Source organism: Phoca vitulina, unplaced genomic scaffold, assembly GCF_004348235.1.
Source record: "Phoca vitulina isolate PV1807 unplaced genomic scaffold, GSC_HSeal_1.0 scaffold92, whole genome shotgun sequence".
NCBI lineage: Eukaryota > Metazoa > Chordata > Mammalia > Carnivora > Phocidae > Phoca > Phoca vitulina.
Window position 1 is genome coordinate 3,160,641 of NW_022589795.1, and position 20,179 is coordinate 3,180,819.

General features: G+C 49.4%; 1 protein-coding gene across 1 annotated transcript in view; it reads right to left on the reverse strand.

The window, feature by feature from the left end:
* The window catches only part of PLEKHM1 (pleckstrin homology and RUN domain containing M1), a 39,409-nt gene that overhangs the window by 9,625 nt on the left and 9,605 nt on the right, over nt 1–20,179 (reverse strand). Inside the window, exons 4-7 of the mRNA XM_032396509.1 lie at nt 17,731–18,139; nt 8,263–8,533; nt 4,677–5,597; nt 2,250–2,395 (exon numbers count right to left, since the gene is read on the reverse strand). Of these exons, the coding sequence (XP_032252400.1) occupies nt 2,250–2,395; nt 4,677–5,597; nt 8,263–8,533; nt 17,731–18,139 (1,747 nt within the window). The remainder of the gene's footprint in view (nt 1–2,249; nt 2,396–4,676; nt 5,598–8,262; nt 8,534–17,730; nt 18,140–20,179) is intronic.

Sequence of the window (20,179 nt, forward strand, 5' to 3'; positions counted from 1 at the left end):
TACCACTTCCTAGCAGTGTGACCTTGTGACACTTATTTTACCTCTTTGTGACTCAGTTTCCTTGTCTGTAAAATGGGGAAAATAAAAGCAATTCCCTTATGGGATTATTTTGAGTATAGATTAAAAAAAAACAACAAAAAACGTAGCATATCCTCAGGAATGGGAGCTGCCTTCAGACTCTTGAGTGCCCGTGCAACCCCGCTGTCCCCTGAAGCGTGGGGGATGGAACAGGGCCCTAGGGAGATGGTCACACTGGGGGTTTGGGAGCCTCTGGCCTCCTGTCTTACAGCTCCACCGCCATCTCTTGCTTCCCCCAACAATGGACAATTCCTTTTCCCATTTCCCAGAGCCCCAAAGTACCAGCCCTCCAGCTGGTGGGCAGCCAAGCAGCAAAGGCCTGGGGACTCTGTTCAGATGGCTCGTCTCTAGCCCCGGCCCAGCCCTTCCTACGACTCGGCTTCAGGCCTTGGGTGAGGCTCAGATGAAATCACACACAGGAATGCGCGCTGAAAACTGCCAAGTGCGCGGACAGGCAGGAGCCTCCTGTTCCCCCGGGACTGTTCCTGGCCTGTGGGCTTGCAGGAGACAGGCAAGGAAGAAACCCCAGTCCCAGGCTGACATCCTGCCCAGTGGCAGCCAGTGGTAACAGTGAACAGTAAGGCCCCTAACCCACGAGCCAGCCACTTTCTATTTCGAGTGTTCCTGCCTTTCCCAGGCCAGGGATCTCTGAGAGACCGAGAGCTGGATATTTCCTGATCTCAGATATGCCAAGAAAAGTACTGTCATTTTCTAGTTGGGGAAAAGGAAGTGGCACAAGGATTACAGCAATGAATAAGAAGATGGCTTAACAAGTGTCTGGATGTTGTAAATAGTGAGTGTGTTTTATGGCCAAAGAATTATTTGCATTTGTGGTGGTTCTGAGGTTTAATATTCTACATGTAGTTAGTTAAATACTTACCCCTGGGGGCAGGAGTGGGGACAAGGTAACCGACCAAAAAGCCAAAGTGAAGCTAACGTCCTTGGGGTTCCGGTCCCCAGCAAGGTGGAGGCTGGAGTGGCACAGAATCTGAGAGTCACGTTCCCTGGGCTCTGATGACACATCCGTGGCCAGCAGGCCTGGGCCTTGAGAGAAGTAAATAACTTCTTCTTTGTGCTTCGGTGTCTGTCTTAAACAGAAATCTGTGCCTCTGGGGTAAAGCCAAGTTTGTGCTCCTCGAGGCAGGCCCTGACCAAGTGAATTAGGGGCCGAAGGTGTGACAGGCCTCAGGAGAAAGAAAGGGCACTAATGTAGGGCTCTAAGACACGGCGGGTCCTGTCCCTGTTAGTCCTTACACAGTCCTGAGGTACACACTTATTAATCCCTATTTACAGACAAGGAAACTGAAGTCAAATAATTGGCTAATGGTAACATAGCTAGATGAGTGGGTAAGCTCAGGTGGAGAAGAGGAAATGTGAAAGATCTTGGAATACATCTAATTCAAAGGCATTTGGTGAACTTAAAAAAGCACCCAAGACTAAGTGATACTCAGTGGACAAAGCAGGTTATAAAGCAGTATGAGTCCAGTATGATCCCAACTTTACAAATGTATATAAACAGATCCATAGAGAAGGCTGAAGCTCCAGGGAGAAGTACAGCTGGTTGGCCAGCCTACCCATCCACCCACCCATCTACCCACTCACCCACCCATCTACCCACCCACCTACCCATCCATCAACCATCCACCCACCCACCTACCCACCCATCCATCCACCATCCACCCATCTATCCACTCACCCACCCATCTATCCACCCATCTATCCATCCACCTATCTACATCCATCTATGTATCTAATCTAGCCTAATTATCCTTCCTTATCTACCTATCCCTATCTATCTATCTATCTATCTATCTATCTATCTATCTATCTATCTATCAATCATCTATCTACCTACCTACCTATCTGCCTATCTACCTATCTACCTATCTGGTTGCTGGTGCCTTACACAGTTTAGTCTGTAGCCACGGAGAGCTGCAGAGAACCATCCTCAGACCTCCAGCTGAGGACCAAGGCAGGCACTGACAGAGCTCTGCCCAGGGACTATAGACCAGCACCATGTTTTTTTCTTGGTCAGCTCCCCCCCATCATGGGGCCTGAACCAGTGACCCGGGCTTCCCTAGAGCCAAACTCCTCCATGCAAAGAAGGGCGACCATTCCTCTGTCACTCAGCAGCCCTGTGTGGCCACCGACCGGCTGGGCTCAAGGCTTACCGGGCGCTTGGTGAGGTCCCAGTTGTGGATGATCCTGGCCGGAATCACCGAGGCATCGTCTTGGTGGCAGATGTCACAGTAATAGAGGCCAGAGAAGGCACAAAGCTTGGGTCTTACAAACGAGAAGCCAATCTGTCGGGAGCAGCCTGGGGAGAAGGACAGCGGGAGAGTGAGCGGTGGTGAGGCCAGAGTCTGCGATCAATGCAGAAGTTACTAAGCAGAAGGACCTGTTCTTTAAGGAAGAGATAGATTAAAAAGGATGGAAAGATAAAACAACCCTCACTCATATGCACACCGCTCAGAAACAACCCCATTCATGAGTGTTTACAACAGAACCCTGTTAACAATTGTTGTTGCCATTTTACAGCTGAAGAAATCGGTGCAGAGAGAGCTGAGGAGACCTGCCCAGTCACAGGATGATGACGCGGCACAGCGGGGCATTGGACTGGGGTTGGGTTGCTGCTAGAGGCCACATCCTCTTCTACCTAGCCGCCTGTTCAATGTTCCCACTGCTCACTCACCCATGCCAACCTCCTGTAGGTCTACCCCCTCCACTGGGGCCCAGAAATGGAAGTGACCAAGTCTGGGCCTCGGTAAGCAGGGTAGGAGCTGGCGACCTGGGGCCGGCCACAGGGAGCAGGTGGGGAAGCCAGCCAGAGGCAGGGGCATCTGGACATCGCCTGGTGCCAGCTCAGAATCAGAGATGCCCGATACCTCGGGACAGCGGGGCAGGGTCCAGCTTCAGTCCCTCTGCAGGAGGTCCGTCCGCAGCGGCGGGCAGTGAGAAGTGGAGTGGGGTATGCCTAGGGCAGAGCAAAGGCCTGGCTCAATTCCTGAGCACATGCCTGCCTCCCACGGGGTCAGGGGGAAAGGGTCCCTCTGGCCTTGGGACTAGAAGGACTGGCTCTTCTGCTTCCTAGCTGCCTCAAACTAACCTTCACTGAATTTCTACAAGGTTCCGTCGCGGTGTCTGTAAAATTCAGCTGTTACTTGCTCTCCTGCGGGGTGATTACAAAGTTTAAACGAGAGGAGATTTTGAAAGTGCCCTGCACACTATGAATACAGCCAAATGTCAGCGGTGGGGATGAGCCTGGCCACAGAGCTGTGCTTGCGGCAGGAAGGAAGCCCAAGCTCCCCAGATTCAGTCTCGGCCCACAGGCTGGCAGGTGACAGGTGCGGGGAGAGCTCCCCCGGCCAGCACTCACACCCACTGGGGGACCCTCACAGGCCTTGGGGGCCTGGCCTCCTCCCTGAGCCCAACACCCACAGGCTGGAGGTGTAAAGCGTGAGTGTTGGCGGTTGGCGGAGGGAGGGGGTGAGCAGGAACCTGAACATGCTTTCTGCAGGAAGAAAACCGCAGACCACTTCCTTCCGGATGCCCGAAGCGGACTTTCCCCTTTAGTCCCACAGGCTCCAGCCGACAGGACGGCCCTCAAGCCACTTGCAGCCAGGACTCCTGCTGTGACGCTCTGCAGCAGGGCAAAGTTCTCCCAGCTCGCCTGGAGCACCCACAGGGATGGAAATGGGTGTCTGGATCGGGGAGAAGAGCTGACAATGGAATGTGAGCCGTGGAATATCTCACGGCCTTGAAAAGCAAGGGAGTGGAGAGGGCCTATGGGGACCTGGCTGGAGCAAGGTTCTAGGACCGTCAAGGTCCTCATCTGGCTCCACCTCGGGATAGGTACTGTGAGGAATAAATGAAATAATCCACAAAAAGCAGCTGGCCCAGTGCCCCCCGCAGAAGAATCAGATTTGATGACAGTAATGATAAAGCAGGGGTACTGACTTGGAATAATATCCATAATACATTCTTAAGTAGAAAAAACCCAAGTTGTAGAACAATATAGATAGCTGTGCTGTCTCAAATAGCGGCCACGAGCCACAGGTCAAGTTAAATTGAAAATTCAGTTCCCTCAGTCATACTAGCTCCATCTGGAGTACTCGGGAGCCACATGTGGCTTGGAGTTACCATACTGGACAGCAGAGATCTAGAACATTTTCATCATCAGAGAAAGTTCTATTGCACAGCCCTGAGCCGTACGAGCCCATTTTTGTAACTGAAAAAGACTGTGTGCACTTGCAAGAGCATGCAGAAATCTTTGGAAGGGTGCCATGCCCCTGCTCCAAAAGGATCCAACAATATGGTAATGTGGTAACGGAGGGGGTGGAGAACAGAGCTCCCTGGATGGAACTCCCTGAGCAGAGCGCAGCACCTAGCAGAGCTGCCGCCCACAGGTGCCGACCCTCGGCAGGGGTGCTGGCCTCCGTGGGTGCTGGGGAGAAGCAGGGGCTATGTGCTGCCACATCGCAGGGGTGGTGCGGGGGCATGTGCGGAGGGCCAGGCAAGGGCAGAGAGCCTACATCCGGAACCCCACCGGAGGCAGAGGGAGGCGGGCATGTGGGGGTGGTGGGACAGTGGGTGGGCACCTGCACAGAAGCAGCCCTGGGAGTCCAGGCCTTTCTCCGTGGGGATGGCCACCAGATACTGCAGTAGGAAGCCGTTCTCCCGCGTGGCGAACTTCAGCACCTCCTGACAGTTTTCGTCCAGACTCCCGCCCAGGGTCACGGCCTCCTCGGCCATCTCCAAGTAGGACGCCAGGACCTTGCGCACCAGATCCCTCCACAGGGCGGCTTCCTCGGCACTCCCAGCCTGCAGCTTCAGGACGGCCTTGGCCGTGATGATTTTGAAGAAGGAGGGGCCCCCGAGGCTTGTGTCTGGCAGGATGTCTCGGATGGTCTCAATTCCATGGCTGTCACTTAACATCTTCTCGTTGTTTCTCACTCGGAAGCATTTCAGAGACTCCAAGGAGAGGGAAAAAATATAGGGCATCCAGGTCCCATCCGTGTACAGGTACAGAAGGGATTCTTTAATAGCATCTGGCTCGGGAACTTGGGCAGAGGACCAGCAGAACTGTGTGCCCTGGAGGGTGTCAGGCTCAGGGAGCAGGTCTGGGTGGGAGGGGAGGCCACCCTGAGGGGCATCCGGAGGGTCGTCAGGCTGCTCGGGGTACTGGATGTTCACCCATTCATCCTCCTGCTGTGGCCGGCACTTCTGCAGGGCCTCCCGCACACGGTCCAGCCAGTCCTCGGCTTCATCCTGGGAGGAGGCCCTCAGGGCCAGCTTCCTGCCGGAGAAGACCAGCTCGAAGCGGCCATCGCTATGCGCCGGCCCCACAGATTCGCAGCGCAGTAGCGAGCAGGTCTCCACGCAGGTGCGCTCCTCGGTGTTCAGGTAAAGGCGGAACTCCAGAGGGGAGAGCTCGCAGAAGAGTTCCTTCCAAATGCCCATGGCCCCCCGCCGCTCCACGGTGCCCAGCTTCATGAGGCCCCGGAACGGGTTGGACAGTCCTGGGGGCAGAAAGAGGCACTTTAGATGGTGGGTCACCGCTCCACCTCCCAAGGCCCTGCGGCGGGTGTGGACACTGACTGCCACCAGAACAGTTTTTGAGTGCCTTCATCCTATCCTCACCCTCTACTGTTGACCTTGTTCCTGAATTTTACTGAGCCAAAAAAAGCACTCAAAAGATAACCTCCACAGACTCCTCACTTTGGCATCAGTACCCACAGTCTCACCTCCCCCTTGTCACCAGGGACGAGGCCAACTCCTCTGTTTGCACAGGGGACCCCCCCCCCCCCCGCCTACTCAAGGACAAGAACATCTCCCCAACAACCCTCCCTCTCCCGTGTCACTGCTTTCTCCCTTCCCTCCCGGATCATTCCCGCCAGCATACAAACATGCTGTTATTTCTGCCATCTTTAAAAATAGCTTTCTTGATGGCACTCACATCTCTAATTACCACCCTGTTCCTCCGTCCCGCTTTACAGAGAACCCCCTGAGGAGGTGTCAAAACTGTCTCTAGCGCCCCGGCTCCCATTCCATCTTGAATCTGCTCCAGTCAGGCTTCTGTCCCCTCCTTCCACTGGAAGGGAAGCCCCATGCCCTCCTTGTCACCAAATCCAAAGCCTAATCCTTGGTCCCCATCTGGCCTGACTCATCAGCATCACTGGATGCAGCTGAGCCCCCCTTCCCTCCCTCGGCTGCTGAGGTGCCACTCTGGGTCCTACTCCGCCTAACGGGCCACTCTTCTGTCCCCTGGGCTCGCTCCTCCTTCTCTCCCTGACATCTCAACACGGGGGCACCCCAGAACTCAGTCCTGGGTCCTCTCCTCCAACGACACCCACCTCCTACCTGGTCTTGCCCACTTGCAGGGCTTCATGCCAACAAGGCCCCGGTTTTTATCTCCGGCCTGAACCCCGCCCTTGAATCTCAGATTCAGATCTCCACCTTGCTCCACGTACGTCTAATATCTAATAAGCACCTCAAAGTGGACATGCCTGAAAATGAATTGCTGACCCTCCCACTGCAAACTGGCTTCTCCCCCAGCATTCCTCATCTCTGTAAATGCTACACTGTATCCTCCCAGTTGCTTGGGGTAAAAACCTCGGAGTTATCCTTGATTTCCGTTCTTCCATACCCCACATGCAGTCTTTCTGCAAATCCCGCTGGCGTATCCAGAACACCCCACTTCTCACCACCTCCACCGCTACCATGTGGGCTCAGTCGGCCGTCACCCCCAGCCTGGCTGATCTCTCTCCCTGAGGTCCTTCAACATATGAGCCAGGATGACTCCCCATTTAAAGGAAGTCAGATCACGTCCCTCTGCCCCAAACCCTGCAATGGCTGCCATCTCCCTCAGAATGAAAGCTAAGGCCACTTCTGTGGCCCTCGAGGCCCTCGCTCACTCTGACCTCACCTCTAACCACGCCCTCCCCATCTCCTCAGTTTCCCGGACACGTGCCCAGGGCAGGGGCTTTGCATCTGTTCCCCTGCTTGAGACACGAAGGTCGCCCAGCGCCTGCCTGCCTCCCTCCCTCCCTCCCTCCACATCTCCTCAGAGGTCACCTTATTTGTGAGGGCTTCCTTGGCCATGTGAAATAGTACACTCCCCACCTTGGTACTCCCATATTTACTGTTCTCCATAGCAATGATTATCACCGGCCCAGACTATACATTTACTTGTGAATCGTCTTATTTCCTGCCTAGGATATAAGTCTGTGAAGACAGAGACTTTGTCTTGCTTCCTGCTGTGTCCCCAGCACCTAGAACAAACTGGCACAGCGCAGATAACTATCTGCTAAATGAGCGCCTGCCTAACTACCACACACTGCTCAGGGCTCCCTGTTTCGTAGGGGTCTGCCACCAACCTGGGGTCCAAAGGACACGCAGTTCTCTCTCTCCCAGCCTGGACTAGCCTTGGAGATCTCAAACAATTGTACAGGGTCTTCCTACCCTTCAGGGAACCTAATGGCCTAGGCATGAAGCACACCTTCTCTGGCATGGTTACAATCACCCCGTGGACCTAAAGAAAAACCTAAATGAAGCCAGCTTGGAGACCAAAGCTCTACCCATACTCCCCAAGCCAGGAACCTGGCCAGAATTGTCTGCTGGCTCATTGCGGACACCAAATGAAGTGGGAAAGAGACACACACTAGGGCATACTTTTTTGTTTATGGGGGTTGTAGATAAATCAGGTTATGGTTATTGACCGCTTTCTAGAATTTCACAGGGCATGGAAATCGAGCTGGCCTCACTGTAAACAGCACAGAGAGGACACTAATCAGATAGCAGAGCTGATACACCCCACAAGCGCTGTTAAACAAACCATCTAAGGTAAAGGCCTTGGGAGGGGACACTGAAATGCCTTCAAGGGGCAGGGTTTGCTCTGGGCTCCAGGCAGAACCCAGGGTTTTGTATAATCATACGACTTCAGGGAAAAAGTTTCAATATTTCAATATATGAAACAGGCTTTTGAACATTATATTGTTGAGATTTTATGAGATAATATAGTACCTTTCCTGAAATGCTTTCCTGAATTACTCAGCAAGGGTGCTCCTTATTACACTGGGGGAAGAGGTGTTGTTTGGGAGAAGACATGACCCGGAGGCCATCAGCACTGCGCTCTGGAAGGCACTGTCCTGCACAGCGAGGCCGCTGGAAGCCACAGCCACCTACCCATCTGCCGGCGGTGCACCACCCTGAAGTTCTTATGCTCCGGCGCTGTGGCTGCCTGGCTTTTCCTGCCTCCTGGGGAAGGCACACAGGCTTTGTCTAAGGCCCCCGTGGAGAAACTTTTTCTTGGTCCTTGAGAAAAATGCCGGAGGAGCCCGGGCCTCGATTCCGGTGTCCCTCCGGAAGGAGCCACGGAGCGTTCTGAGGGGCTCTCTGGGGGTGGCTCCTGGGTAGGCCGGTAGAAGTCATCCTCTGAGATCCAGCTCTTGCTTTTCTAGTGGGAAAGGAGTGAAGACAGGTTTGTTTCTTTCTTTTTTAAAGATTTTTTATTTTTTGTTATTTTTTTAAAGATTTTATTTATTTATTTGAGAGAGATCATGAGCAGGGGAGGAGGGACAGAGGGACAGCGGGAAGCTGACTCTCCGCTGAGCAGGGAGCCCGACGCGGGGCTCGATCCCAGGACCCCGGGATCATGACCTGAGCTGAAGGCAGACGCCTAACCAACTGAGCCACCCAGGCACCTCCAGAGGTTGTTTTTGAAGCTTTTTATGAACATCTTTATTGAGACACAATTCACCTATCATTAAATTAACCCATTTCAAGTGTACAGTTTAATAGTTTGTGTGTTCACAGAGTTGTGCAACCATCACCACAATCTAAGTTTAGAACGTTTTCATTACTCCAAAAAGAAAGTCCATGCCCATGAGCAGTCACTCCCCATTTCCCCTCAACTGCTCCGGTTCTAGGCAAGCAATAATCTACTTTCTGTTTCCATAGATTTGTCCACTCTGGACATTTCATATAAATGGAATCTTCTAACACATGGTCTTTGTGTCTGCCTTCTTCCCCTCAGCACCATGTTTTCAGGGTCTGTCCACGTTATAGCAGCTGTGAGTACTTCATTCCTCTTCATTACTAAATGGTATCCCATAATGGTATCCATACCACACTGTCTGCTCACTAGCTGATGGGCATTAGGGCTGTTTCCTCCCTTTGGCAATTATGAATAATGCTGCTGTGAACATTCATGTCCAAAATTTTGTGTGGATGCTTGTTTTCCATTTCCTTGAGCACATACCTATGAGTGGAACGGATGGGTCATATGGTAACTATGTCTAACTTTCCGAGGAACTTCCAAACTGTTTTCCACACTGGCTGCACCATTTTTCATTCCCACCAGCCATGTATGAGGATTCCAATTTCTCCACATCCTCTCCACCATTTTTTGTTATCTGTTTGCTTATAGCCATCCCAATGGGTGTGAAATACCATCTTGTGGTTTGGGTTTGCAATCTCCCCAATGTCTAACGACACAGCAACCTTTCTTGAGCTTCGTGGACATTGGTATATCTTCTTTGGAGAAATGTCTATTCAAATCCTTTGCCCATTCTTAAATTGGTTTGTCTTTTTGTTCCTGTGTTATAGGTTGAATTGTGTCCCCCACAGAGATATGTTAAAACCTTAACCCCCAGTATCTCAGAACCTGACCTTTGGAAGTAGGGTTGTTGCAGATGTAATTAGTTAAGATGAGGTCATGCTAGGGGAAGGTGACCCCTTCAATGTGATTGGTGTTCTTATAAGAGAAAAGACACACACACACAGAGGAGAATCCCAAGTGAAGACAGACACAGAACGAGAAAGTCGTGTGATGACAGAGACAGAGCTGGGAGTGACGGATCTTTGAGCCAAGGAACATCAAGGATTTCTGGCAACCCCAACCTGAGAGAAGGGTGCAGAACAGATTCTTTCTCAGGATCTCCAGAACGTTCCTGCCAACATCTGGATTTTGGACTTCTAGCTTCTAGAACTATCAGAGAACGCATTTCTATTGTTTTGAGTTATCGAGTTTATGGTACTTCATTACAAAGGCCTTAGGAAACATTCAAGTTGTAAGGGTTCTTTATATATTCTAGGATATATGGGATACTAGGCCCATACCATATACATGGTTTGCAAATAATTTCTTCAGTTCTGGGGGTTGTCTTTTCACTTTCTTGATGGTGCCTTTTGAGGCACAAAATTTTAAAATTTTGCTGAAGTCCAATGTATCTATTTTTTCTTTTGTCTCTGCCTTTGGTGTTATATGTAAGACGCCACTGTCTAAGGTTATAAAGATTTGCTCCTATGTTTTCTGCTAAAAGCTTTATAGTTTTAGGTCTTACACTTAAGTCTACAATCTATTTTGAATTAATTTATGTGTATGGTGTGAGGAAGGGGTCCACTTTATTCTTTTGCATGTGCATATCCCGTTATCCCAGCACTGGTTGTTGAAGGGCTGTAGAATTTTTCAGCCCTGCTTATAGGGTTTGAGATGAGAGAGGCATGGGTGAGCAGGACCCAGAGTCCTCACTGGCCACCTCTGCTGGGACTCCTCACTTCTGAGCAGGCCCCTGAGGCCCCAGGCAGCCAGGCCCTGCCCCTTCTCTTCTGTTGCTGTCTGAGCCTGAAGTTGCTCGCTGGCTGGTGGAAGTGGGTTGGGTCTGGGGTCAGGGGATTGTGGGAATGGATTTTAGCTTCTTCTTTTCTTCTTTTTTTTTTTTTCCCCCACTATTTCAAGTGCTCCCTGCCTTTCTGTGCCTAAGCATGAATGAGCAGAGGCAAGAAGCTGGTTGGACTGCCCTAAGTGACTGTCTATACAGAGGAAATGACTCACACAAGGGGTTAGCCCAGCCCAGCTATTTTGTTAAGTGTCACCAACCTCACCCTGAAGTTGCTATTTCCAACCCCTAACTCAGACTGCCCTCCCTGCTCCCAGAGACAAGGAAGGGGAGCAGGGCTGGGACTGCCCTCGAAGGATTGGTTTGGATGGTTTAATCTATTCAGATGCTAGATGGCTCGTTAAGCCAAGAGTAGAGAGCTCTGAGTCAGGAGTGTGGGGGCCTCACAATGCTGGGCCTCCAGGGCTTCCTCCAAAAACCCTCAGAATTAGCAGGTGTTTCCTTCTGCCCATGACAGGACAGTGTGTCAATCAGAGTGGCTACTTGAGGACTACCTGTAACACAGGATTCTGAACAAAGCCTGCCTAGGCCATAGAGACCCAGGGGAGCTCCCTGAGGAACATGGACAGGAGGAGCCTCACAGAGCCTGGGGGACATACCTGGGAAGTCCTGTGGCCTCCCAGCCCCAGCTAATGGCTCCAATGGGAGAGACCACTATTCCTTAAGTCTCAGTTCAGGGGTCATCCATCACCTCCTCCTGGAAGCTTTCCTTACTATTCCCCAGTCTACACTCCTCCCACCTCCTGGCTGGGTCAGGGACCCCTCTGGGCCCCCATGGCATTCTTTGCTTACCCCCAGCCTAGCACCTATAAGGTTGTTTACAATTTTTCATTTTTCTTTATGCCTGGCACAGAGTTATAACAGATGAGGGAATAAATCTTGACTATCCAAACTTCTTTAGTATGAAATAAGAAGGGTGGAGTGAGGGGACTGGAAGGAAGGGGACAAATGTGAATTGTGAGGTGATGTATGTTCACTGGTGAGGGCTTCTCTCTCTCCGAAAGGCAAGGGAGACTACTAGGAAATGTTCAGACACGGGCCAGCGGCCAAGGTCAGCCACCAGGAAATGATACTCCAGGGAAAATCTTTTGTTCTCTTAGGTAATAAAGAAAAAACAGTGGGAACATTGGGTCCTTGGAGCCTTTGCACACAGGCCTGGAGGGAGCTCTCTGCAGCTGTGCCCCAGCCAGCCCCCCCTACCATGAAGTGTGTGTGGGGGGTAGCGCACCACTGTTGTCCTTCTCCCTCCCCTTTCCTACCACCTTCCTACCTTCTGCTCACCCAGGCCCCACATCTGGCCAGTTCCCTGCCCCTTTAACAGTGGGGGAAACCACCACCGACCAAGGGTCTAAGCCAGAGCAGCGCCTGCCACTAGGGACCCAAAACAGAGGAATGCCACTGGAGTTAGTAAAGGTACAGGATGCTGTAAACAACAGCTAAGTCTCAGAGGGGAGTCTGGCTGAGGAGAGAGATACTAGGTGTCTGGACTGTTTTCAGAAAAAGTGCTTTTTGTCCAGTCTATCCTCATTACACCAGGCAAAGAGATTTTGCCTGTACTCCTGTCTGGGGGAGGGGACCACATGCTATAGGCGGTGATGAGGGGACCACATGAGGGAAGTGATTAGGATGAAGTTTTAGAATTCAGACTGTCCTCTGGAGTCACACTGAGAAATCAATTCACAACCCCCCAGACTCCACAAATAAAAGTCCCCTTAGCTCCCCCACTCCCTGCTCCTTTCCTTCCCAGCACTTGTCACCAGCATAATTATGATGTGGGTAATGACTTGTCTAATCCAGTGTCTGTCCCCAGGGAGCAGGGCCCGTGTCCGTCCTGTTCCATCACTGTACCAAGCATGGTGCTTGGCCCAGAGCAGGGCCTTTGTGTTGAGTGAATTTAAAATAATGTGTTTTTTTTTTAAAGAAAGACTGAATGGCTCTCATGGTTATACAACTTGACAGTGACCCCCCTCTACTCCCCGCACTGTCCACCCCACGCTGCCCAAGTGTCAAATAAATAGCAGTGACTAAGTGCCAGAAGCACAGAAAGATGAGAACTACAGAGGTGACACACAGGGCAGGGTGCTACCCTGTCCAAAGGCTGGGGGTCCCCCGGGCCAGTGTGAGCCAGCGGGCTGCACAGGGGGGCCCAGAGGCTGTCTACCGAGTTCAGGGATGAGTGGGTCCTGTGACTCTCAGCAAGCTGACTCCCCTGAGGCCTGCAGGGAGGCAGAGCCTGCCCTGGTCAGACCAACCTGCCCACCCCATGCACTTGATGGTATACTTCTCAATGTAAACTTACAAGTTAGCATCTCGAGAGTCTCTGAGAGTTCGAGAACTACTAATTGTGCCTATACTCTCCCAGGTACAGTGCTCAGAGCTGACATTACAGAAGGGAGCAGACACGTTCTTTTGTATCATGGAGCTGATATGTGAGTCCAGAGGCAGAAAATAAACAAGTAGACAGATCGAGGGACAATATGATTTCACACAGTGATGGGTGTTATAAACAAAGTAAAGCAGGCAAATGGGAAACAGAGTCTCTGGGGATGGTGCTTTTGAGACAAGGTGCTCAGGAAAGGCAGAGACAAAGGCGAGGAAAAGGAGCAAGCTGGGAAAGGGTCCCGGCAGATGGAACAGCAAATGGACAAGCCTGGGGCTGGAAGGAGCTTGTTTTGTCAGGAGCTGCAAGGAGGCCCGAGGGTCAGCACTCGGTAAGCAGAGGAGGAACTTGGGTGACAAGCTGCCCTGTCCCATCAGCTCTGGGACCCTGGCAAGACAGGATGTCTGAGCCAACACAAGACAAGTCATATCCTGGACAGGAGTGAACTCAATTTGGTCAGTGCCACTCTGTGGAGCCCTGCTGGGGCACACAGCCACAAACCCTCGGGACAGCCCTCTGCTGCCAGCTCAAGCCAGGGGCTGTGGAGCCTTTCTTCTTCACCCTTCAGAGCGTGGTGACAGTTTTCTGCTCATAACCTTCAGGGTCCTGTGACATTCTGGGCCCTGAAGTAATCTTCAGGATAGTAAAAATGGAGAGTGTGACCCTCACTTATACAGTGACATGATTTAAATAGTCATAGTCAGTAAGTGGTGCTAGTCCATCAGATATCCCTATGGAAAAACATGACTTTTGACTCCTACCTCACACCATACACAAAAATTAATCCGAGAGGGATCATAAACCTGACTGCAAAAGGTAAAACAGTAAAGCTTCTAGATGAAAATACAGGGGTTTTCACAGCCTCACAGCTTTGGGTAGACAAAGGGTTTAAAAATAGACACAAAACATATTAACCACAGAGAGATCGATAAATTGAGTATCATTAAAACCAAGAACATCTGTTCCATAAAAGATACCATTAAGAGATTTAAAAGGAAAGCCATAGACTCAAAGAAGACATCTGCTATACGTACATATGCTATATAATTTTTTCTGCCATAAAAGACCTATCCATAATACATAAAGAGCCCCTACAAATAAATAAGGAAAATACACACAACTCAATTTAAGAATGAAACAATGACTTAAACACTTCCAAAAAAGGACTGGCCAGTAAGGAAATGAAAAGGTATCAAAATCTTTGGTCATCAGGGAAATGCAAATTAAAACCACAGTGAGGGGCACCTGGGTGGTGCAGTGGTTAAGCATCCAACTCGGTTTTGGCTCAGGTCATGATCTCAGGGTCCCGGGATCGAGCCCCGCATCTGGCTCTGTGCTCAGCAAGGCATCTGCTTCAGACTCTCTCCCTCTCCCTCTGCTCCCCCAAACCTGCTCGCACGTGTGCACGTGCTCTCTCTCAAACAAAATCTCAAGAACAAAACAAAACAAAAAAAACCCCAACCAAGGTGAGCCACCACTACACACCTTTTAAAGTGGCTAGTACAAAGACTGATGACACCCCTGGCTAGGATAAAGAGCAATGAAAATGCTCACGTATTGCTAGTGTGAGTACAGGTCAGTACAAGCACTGTTAGACAATGCTTGGCAGTATCTACTAAAGGTAAACACACCCCTACCCAATGACCTGGCAATTCCATTCCTAGATATATACCCACAGAAATGAGTACAGAGGTTCACTGAAAGGCAAGTGCGAGAATGTTCACAGCAGCTCTCGTCCTAATAGCCAAAACCTGGAAACAACCCAAATGTCTGTTAGCAGGAGAATGGATAGATGCATTGGGATATATTCTTACAATGGAATACTATAGAACAATGGAAAAGAACAAACTATAACCTCGTGCTAAACGCACAGGTGAATCTCACAGACAAACGCTCAGTGAAAGAAGCAGGAGTACATATTGTACGATTCCATTTATATGAATGAAGTTCAACAACAGGAAAAATGAACCCATGGTGCTAGAAGTCAGAATGGAGCCTTCCTTTGGAGGGGAACAATGGGAGAAGGCATGAGAGCCTTCTGGTGGGCGGGAAAGGGTCTACATTTTATTTATTATTTTTTTAAATGCTCTTTTTTTTTTAAGATTTTATTTATTTGAGAGAGAGAAAGAGCATGAGCATAAGCAGGGGGAGCGGCAGGCAGAGGGAGAGGGAGAAGCAGGCTCCCCACTGAGCAGGGAGACTGACATGGGGCTCGATCACAGGACCCAAGGGCCTTCTAAAGGGGGAAATTATGGTGTTTTTAACAAATGGTGCTGGTACAACTGGCTATCCATACACAAAAGAATCAAGTTGGACCCCATCCTTATACCATGTACAAAAATCAACTCAAAATGGATCCTAGATCTAAATAGAAGAGCTGAAACTATAAAATTTTCAGAAGAACACATAAGAGTAAATCTCTGTGACCTTGAATTAGGAAATGGGTATAGATATGACACCAAAAGCCCAAATGAAGAAAGAAAAAAAACAGATAAATTGGATGATATCAAAACTAAAAACATTCATGCTGTAAGTGATACCACCAAGAAAGTGAAAAGACAACTCACAGGATGGGAGAAAATAGTTGCTAATTATGTATCTAATAAGGGTATAGAATCCAGAATATATAAAGAACTATTATGACTCAAGAATAAAAAGACAAAAAATCCAATTTAAAAATGGGCCAAGGTTTTGAATAGACATTTCTCCAAAGCAGATATACAAATGGCCAAAAGGCACATAGAAAGATGATACTTGATATCATCAGTCATTAAAGAAAAGCAAATCAAAACCATAATGAGATACTACTCCTCACCCCGTAGGATAGCTATAATAACAATTTTTACAGAGACAATAAGATCTGTTGGTGAGGATGTAGAAGAATACACTGCTGGTGGGAATATAAAATGGGGCAGCTGCTTTGGAAAACAGTTTGGCAGTTCCTCAAAAGGCTAAATATAGAATTACCACGTGACCCAGAAATTCTACTGCTAGGTACGCACCCAAGACAATTAAAAATATATATCCACACAAAAACTTGCACATGAATGTTCACTGCAGTATTATTTGTAATAGCCAAAATATGGGGCAAAAACCAAACATCTATCACCTGATGAAGGACAAAATAAAATGTAATGTGTTCATACAATGGAATCTACAATGAATTATTACTCATTGAAGTATAGGTCAGGCTACAACAGGGATGAATCCTGAAAACAATATGTTAACTGGAAGAAGTCAGTCACAAAAGATTATGTATTACATGATTCCATTTACATGAAATGTCCAGAATAGCAGATCTATAGACAAAGGAGATTAGCTATTGCCAGGGGATGAGAGAAGTGAGGCCGGTGGGGAGGAGAGGCGGATGGGGAGTCACTGCTAATGGCAAGGAGTTTCTTTGATGGGGGATGAAAATGTTTTCAAATTAGATTGTAGTGATAGTTGCACAGCCTTGCGAATATATGAAAAAAGCTGAATTATACATTTTGATTAGGTGAATTATATGGTGTATGAGTTATAGCTCAAAGAAGCTGTTAAAAACAAGGGTGTGTGCGTGCATTTGTCTCCTAGTCTATTTCATGGCCTTGGCCCCATCCTGAGTTACAGGATCTGGAAGCTACAGGCCAGTTAAGAGATGGAGCTGAAAAAGCAAGACCATCTCCCAGCATGAACCCCAGATAGCAGCTGGGATAAACTCGGGGCTTTGTGTGTTCATGTGCACACTGGCATACAACTTCCAATCCGGGCTGTTCATGACACAAGAACAAATGTGAAATGGCAAAAGAGCTTAGGTCCACAGCTTTGACGATAGTTCTTAAGCCTCTGACCCACGGCTCTGTCCAGAAGATTCCCAGGGCTGGCTTCCCGCGGGTTATCAACAAAGTAGACTGGCTTATCCTAGAGCAGCACCGCCTAACAGAAATAGAATTCCAGTCACGTGTGTCATTTTAAATATTCTACTAGCCACATTTTTAAAATGTAAAAAGAAACAGGTAAAATTAATTTTGATAATATATTTAACTCAACATATCAAAAATATTTTCATTTTAACATGTAATCAATACAAATTTATTGAGACATTTCACATTCTTTTTTTCATACTAAGACTTCAAAATTCAGGGTTTATTTTGTACAGCTTATCTCGGTTTGGACTGGCCACACTTTAAGTGCTCGTTCAGCAGCCACGTGTGTGGCTTGTGGCTGCCATACTGGACAGCGCAATTCTAAGTCTGGTTCATGTTGCAAGATGAGTATTCTCAAAGCCTGGTATTTTAGAAAATACGAATTTAAAAATAACAAGCGCGAAGGAAGAAGCCAAGGCTCAGTGAGGTGAAGTGCCTGGCCTGAGGCAGTGGTTAAGGACAGAATCCATGGTCAGATGAAAATTATCTTCTCCATGGGGTCAATGTGAGATGACAAGAGACACCCATGGGAAGGGACTGGCACAGTGCCTCGCTCATATCCGCCAAGAGACATGAGGGGTTAGCGGGGAGAAGGTAGAGACCACTCCGGGTCACAAGCCGGAGATACCCTGCACCAGTTCTGAGACATTTCCCCAAGCCCGTCCCCTGAAAAGCTTGCACCACTCACCGGACTGGTGGGTGAGGACACCCCAAGGCTCCACGCAGCTTCGTCATCCTCCGGGGGCTTCTGCTGGCCACTCCCCTGGGCCATCGCTCTGGCCACCTCTCTCACGGGACTGGCAGGCTGTTGGCCTGAAGCGCTTCCTGAAGGGACAGCTTGGGCAGTGCCCAACTGCTGCAGGCCCAGGGCGCCAGGTGCCTGGGCAGGCGGCTCCTGCTTGCGGTGCCCGTCTTGAGTGGCAGGGGATGCCTGGGCCGGGAGGGGCTCTGCGGGCACATCACATGGGATGCGGGCCTCTGGGCCGGGGAGGGAGAGTGAGGCCCGCCCTGTGGGAATCTCCGCTTCTCCGCTGAGTCCGCTCAGTCCGCTGGTTGGCACAGAGTTTACCTGGGCTTTGCTGAATTCCGACAACACCCTAGAAGTTTTTAAACAAAGAAACCTGTGTGACAGGTTGTCAATGAGAATGCCCAAGGCTACTGGGGCAGTGGTAAGAAAACAAGCAAGGCCCTCATCATCCATTGCTCCTTGCTTCCACACAGTCCTCCTGTGACACGCCTCACGAAACTTCTCCCCCGCTGGGACTTCGGCAGAGTGGATGGCCAAGTGAGCCGGGGTGCCAGGATCTCCAGTGAAAAAGCTCACAGAGCTGAGGAAAGGACTGATGTGAATGGAAACTGGCTGCCCTTTGCTTTTGCTTTCTGAACAGGCTACTGCGGGCCTGGAGAGCTTGCTCAGCCACGCCAACAGCTGTGTGAGCAACCATCTCCCCAAGCTGTTGTGGCAGAGCCCCAGGGAACAGCGTCTCAGAGCAGGGCTCCCCAACAGCACAAGCAGCTGAGGCACCAAGAACCCACTCCCCGGGACGTGGACTTCGGGGATGTGAGGACCCACTTTGTTCCTGGAACAGTAAGTGGACAGCAGGGTCGGGGTGAGGTGCGAGGGCTGGTCCGCCTCATAGCTGGACTGCCGGCGGACTCAGAGAAGCCAGCCGTTCCCAAGAACTGCCGCTGGATCAGCGTACACAAGGTGCGTGAGTGTGTGCGCAAGTATGCATGGGGTGTGCACCTGCTCACGCCTCCAGTGGGACTGGCTCTTCCTGCCCCTCAGGGGTGCACAGGGAATGCAGGGAGCCAGTGTTACTGCCTTTGTGTGCGTGTACAGGCACGCATGCGCGCGTGGAAACACACCCCCGGGCCATCTAAAACGTGCACTGGCTATAGCAGCTGCTCCCCCTTCTCCTGCGGCTTCTGAGAATCCAAGTTCTGTTTCTGAAGTAAACCTATTTGCTGTCTCCTCCTCTCCTTACGAACCCAGTAGAGTACGTCATGGGCAAATGCAGGTTCATATGGCAACAAAGCTAGCTGGGCCCAAGAGACTGCACGTATCTGCCCTAATAGCTTAGACTGGGTCAGAAGATATGTCAAACTCCCCTTAATGTTGGCTTATGGAAATGAGGATTTTAGAACACAGGTTTTTACCTTAACGTCTTCTGGCTGAGCTCTGCTCTTATTTACAATGTTAAAACCCCAAACAACATTTCAAGACATGCTAGCTAGTCAAGCACTGGTGACCAACCCATGCATTTATCGGCAACTGATTTTCAACCCAAGACATTTCAGTGGGTGAAGAATAGTCTTTTCAACAAATGGTGCTGGGATAAGTGAATAGGCCCATGGAAAAGAATGAAGTTGGACTCCTATCTCACACGATATAAAAAATGAACTCAAAATGGATCAAAGACCTAAAGGTTAAGAGCTAAAACTATAAAACTCTTAGAAGGAAATAGGTATAAATCTTTGGATCAGGCAATGTTTTCTTATACGACATTCAATGGATAAGCATCCAATAAAAAATAGGTAAGTTGGACTTCATCAAAACTAAAAGCTTTTGTGCTTCAAAAGGATACTATCAGGAAAGTAAAAACACAACCCACAGAATAGGAAAAAAAATCTGCATATCTTATATGCAAGTATTATCATATATCTGATAAAGGTCTAGTATCCAGAATACACAGAGCTCTTAACAATTCAATAGTACTAGAACGAATAATCCAATTGAAAAATGGGCAAAGGAGGGGTGCCTGGGTGGCTCAGTCAGTTAAGCATCTGCCTTCAGCTCAGGTCATGATCCCGGGGTCCTGGGATTGAGCCCTCGCATCGGGCTCCCTGCTCAGTGGGAAGTCTGCTTCTGCCCCTCCCTCTGCCTCCTCCCACCTCCCTGCTCTCTCGTGCTCTTGCTCTCTCTTCAAATAAATAAATAAAAAATATATTTTTTTATTTAAAAAAGAAAAATGGGCAAAGGATTTGCAGAGACATTTTTCTAAAGGTATACAAATGGAGAGCAAGTATATGAAAAGATGCTCAATATCATTAGATAGCACTGAAATAAAAATCGAAGCCATAAGACACTACTTTATGCTCACCAGGATGCCTATAATAAAAAAAGACAGAGAATA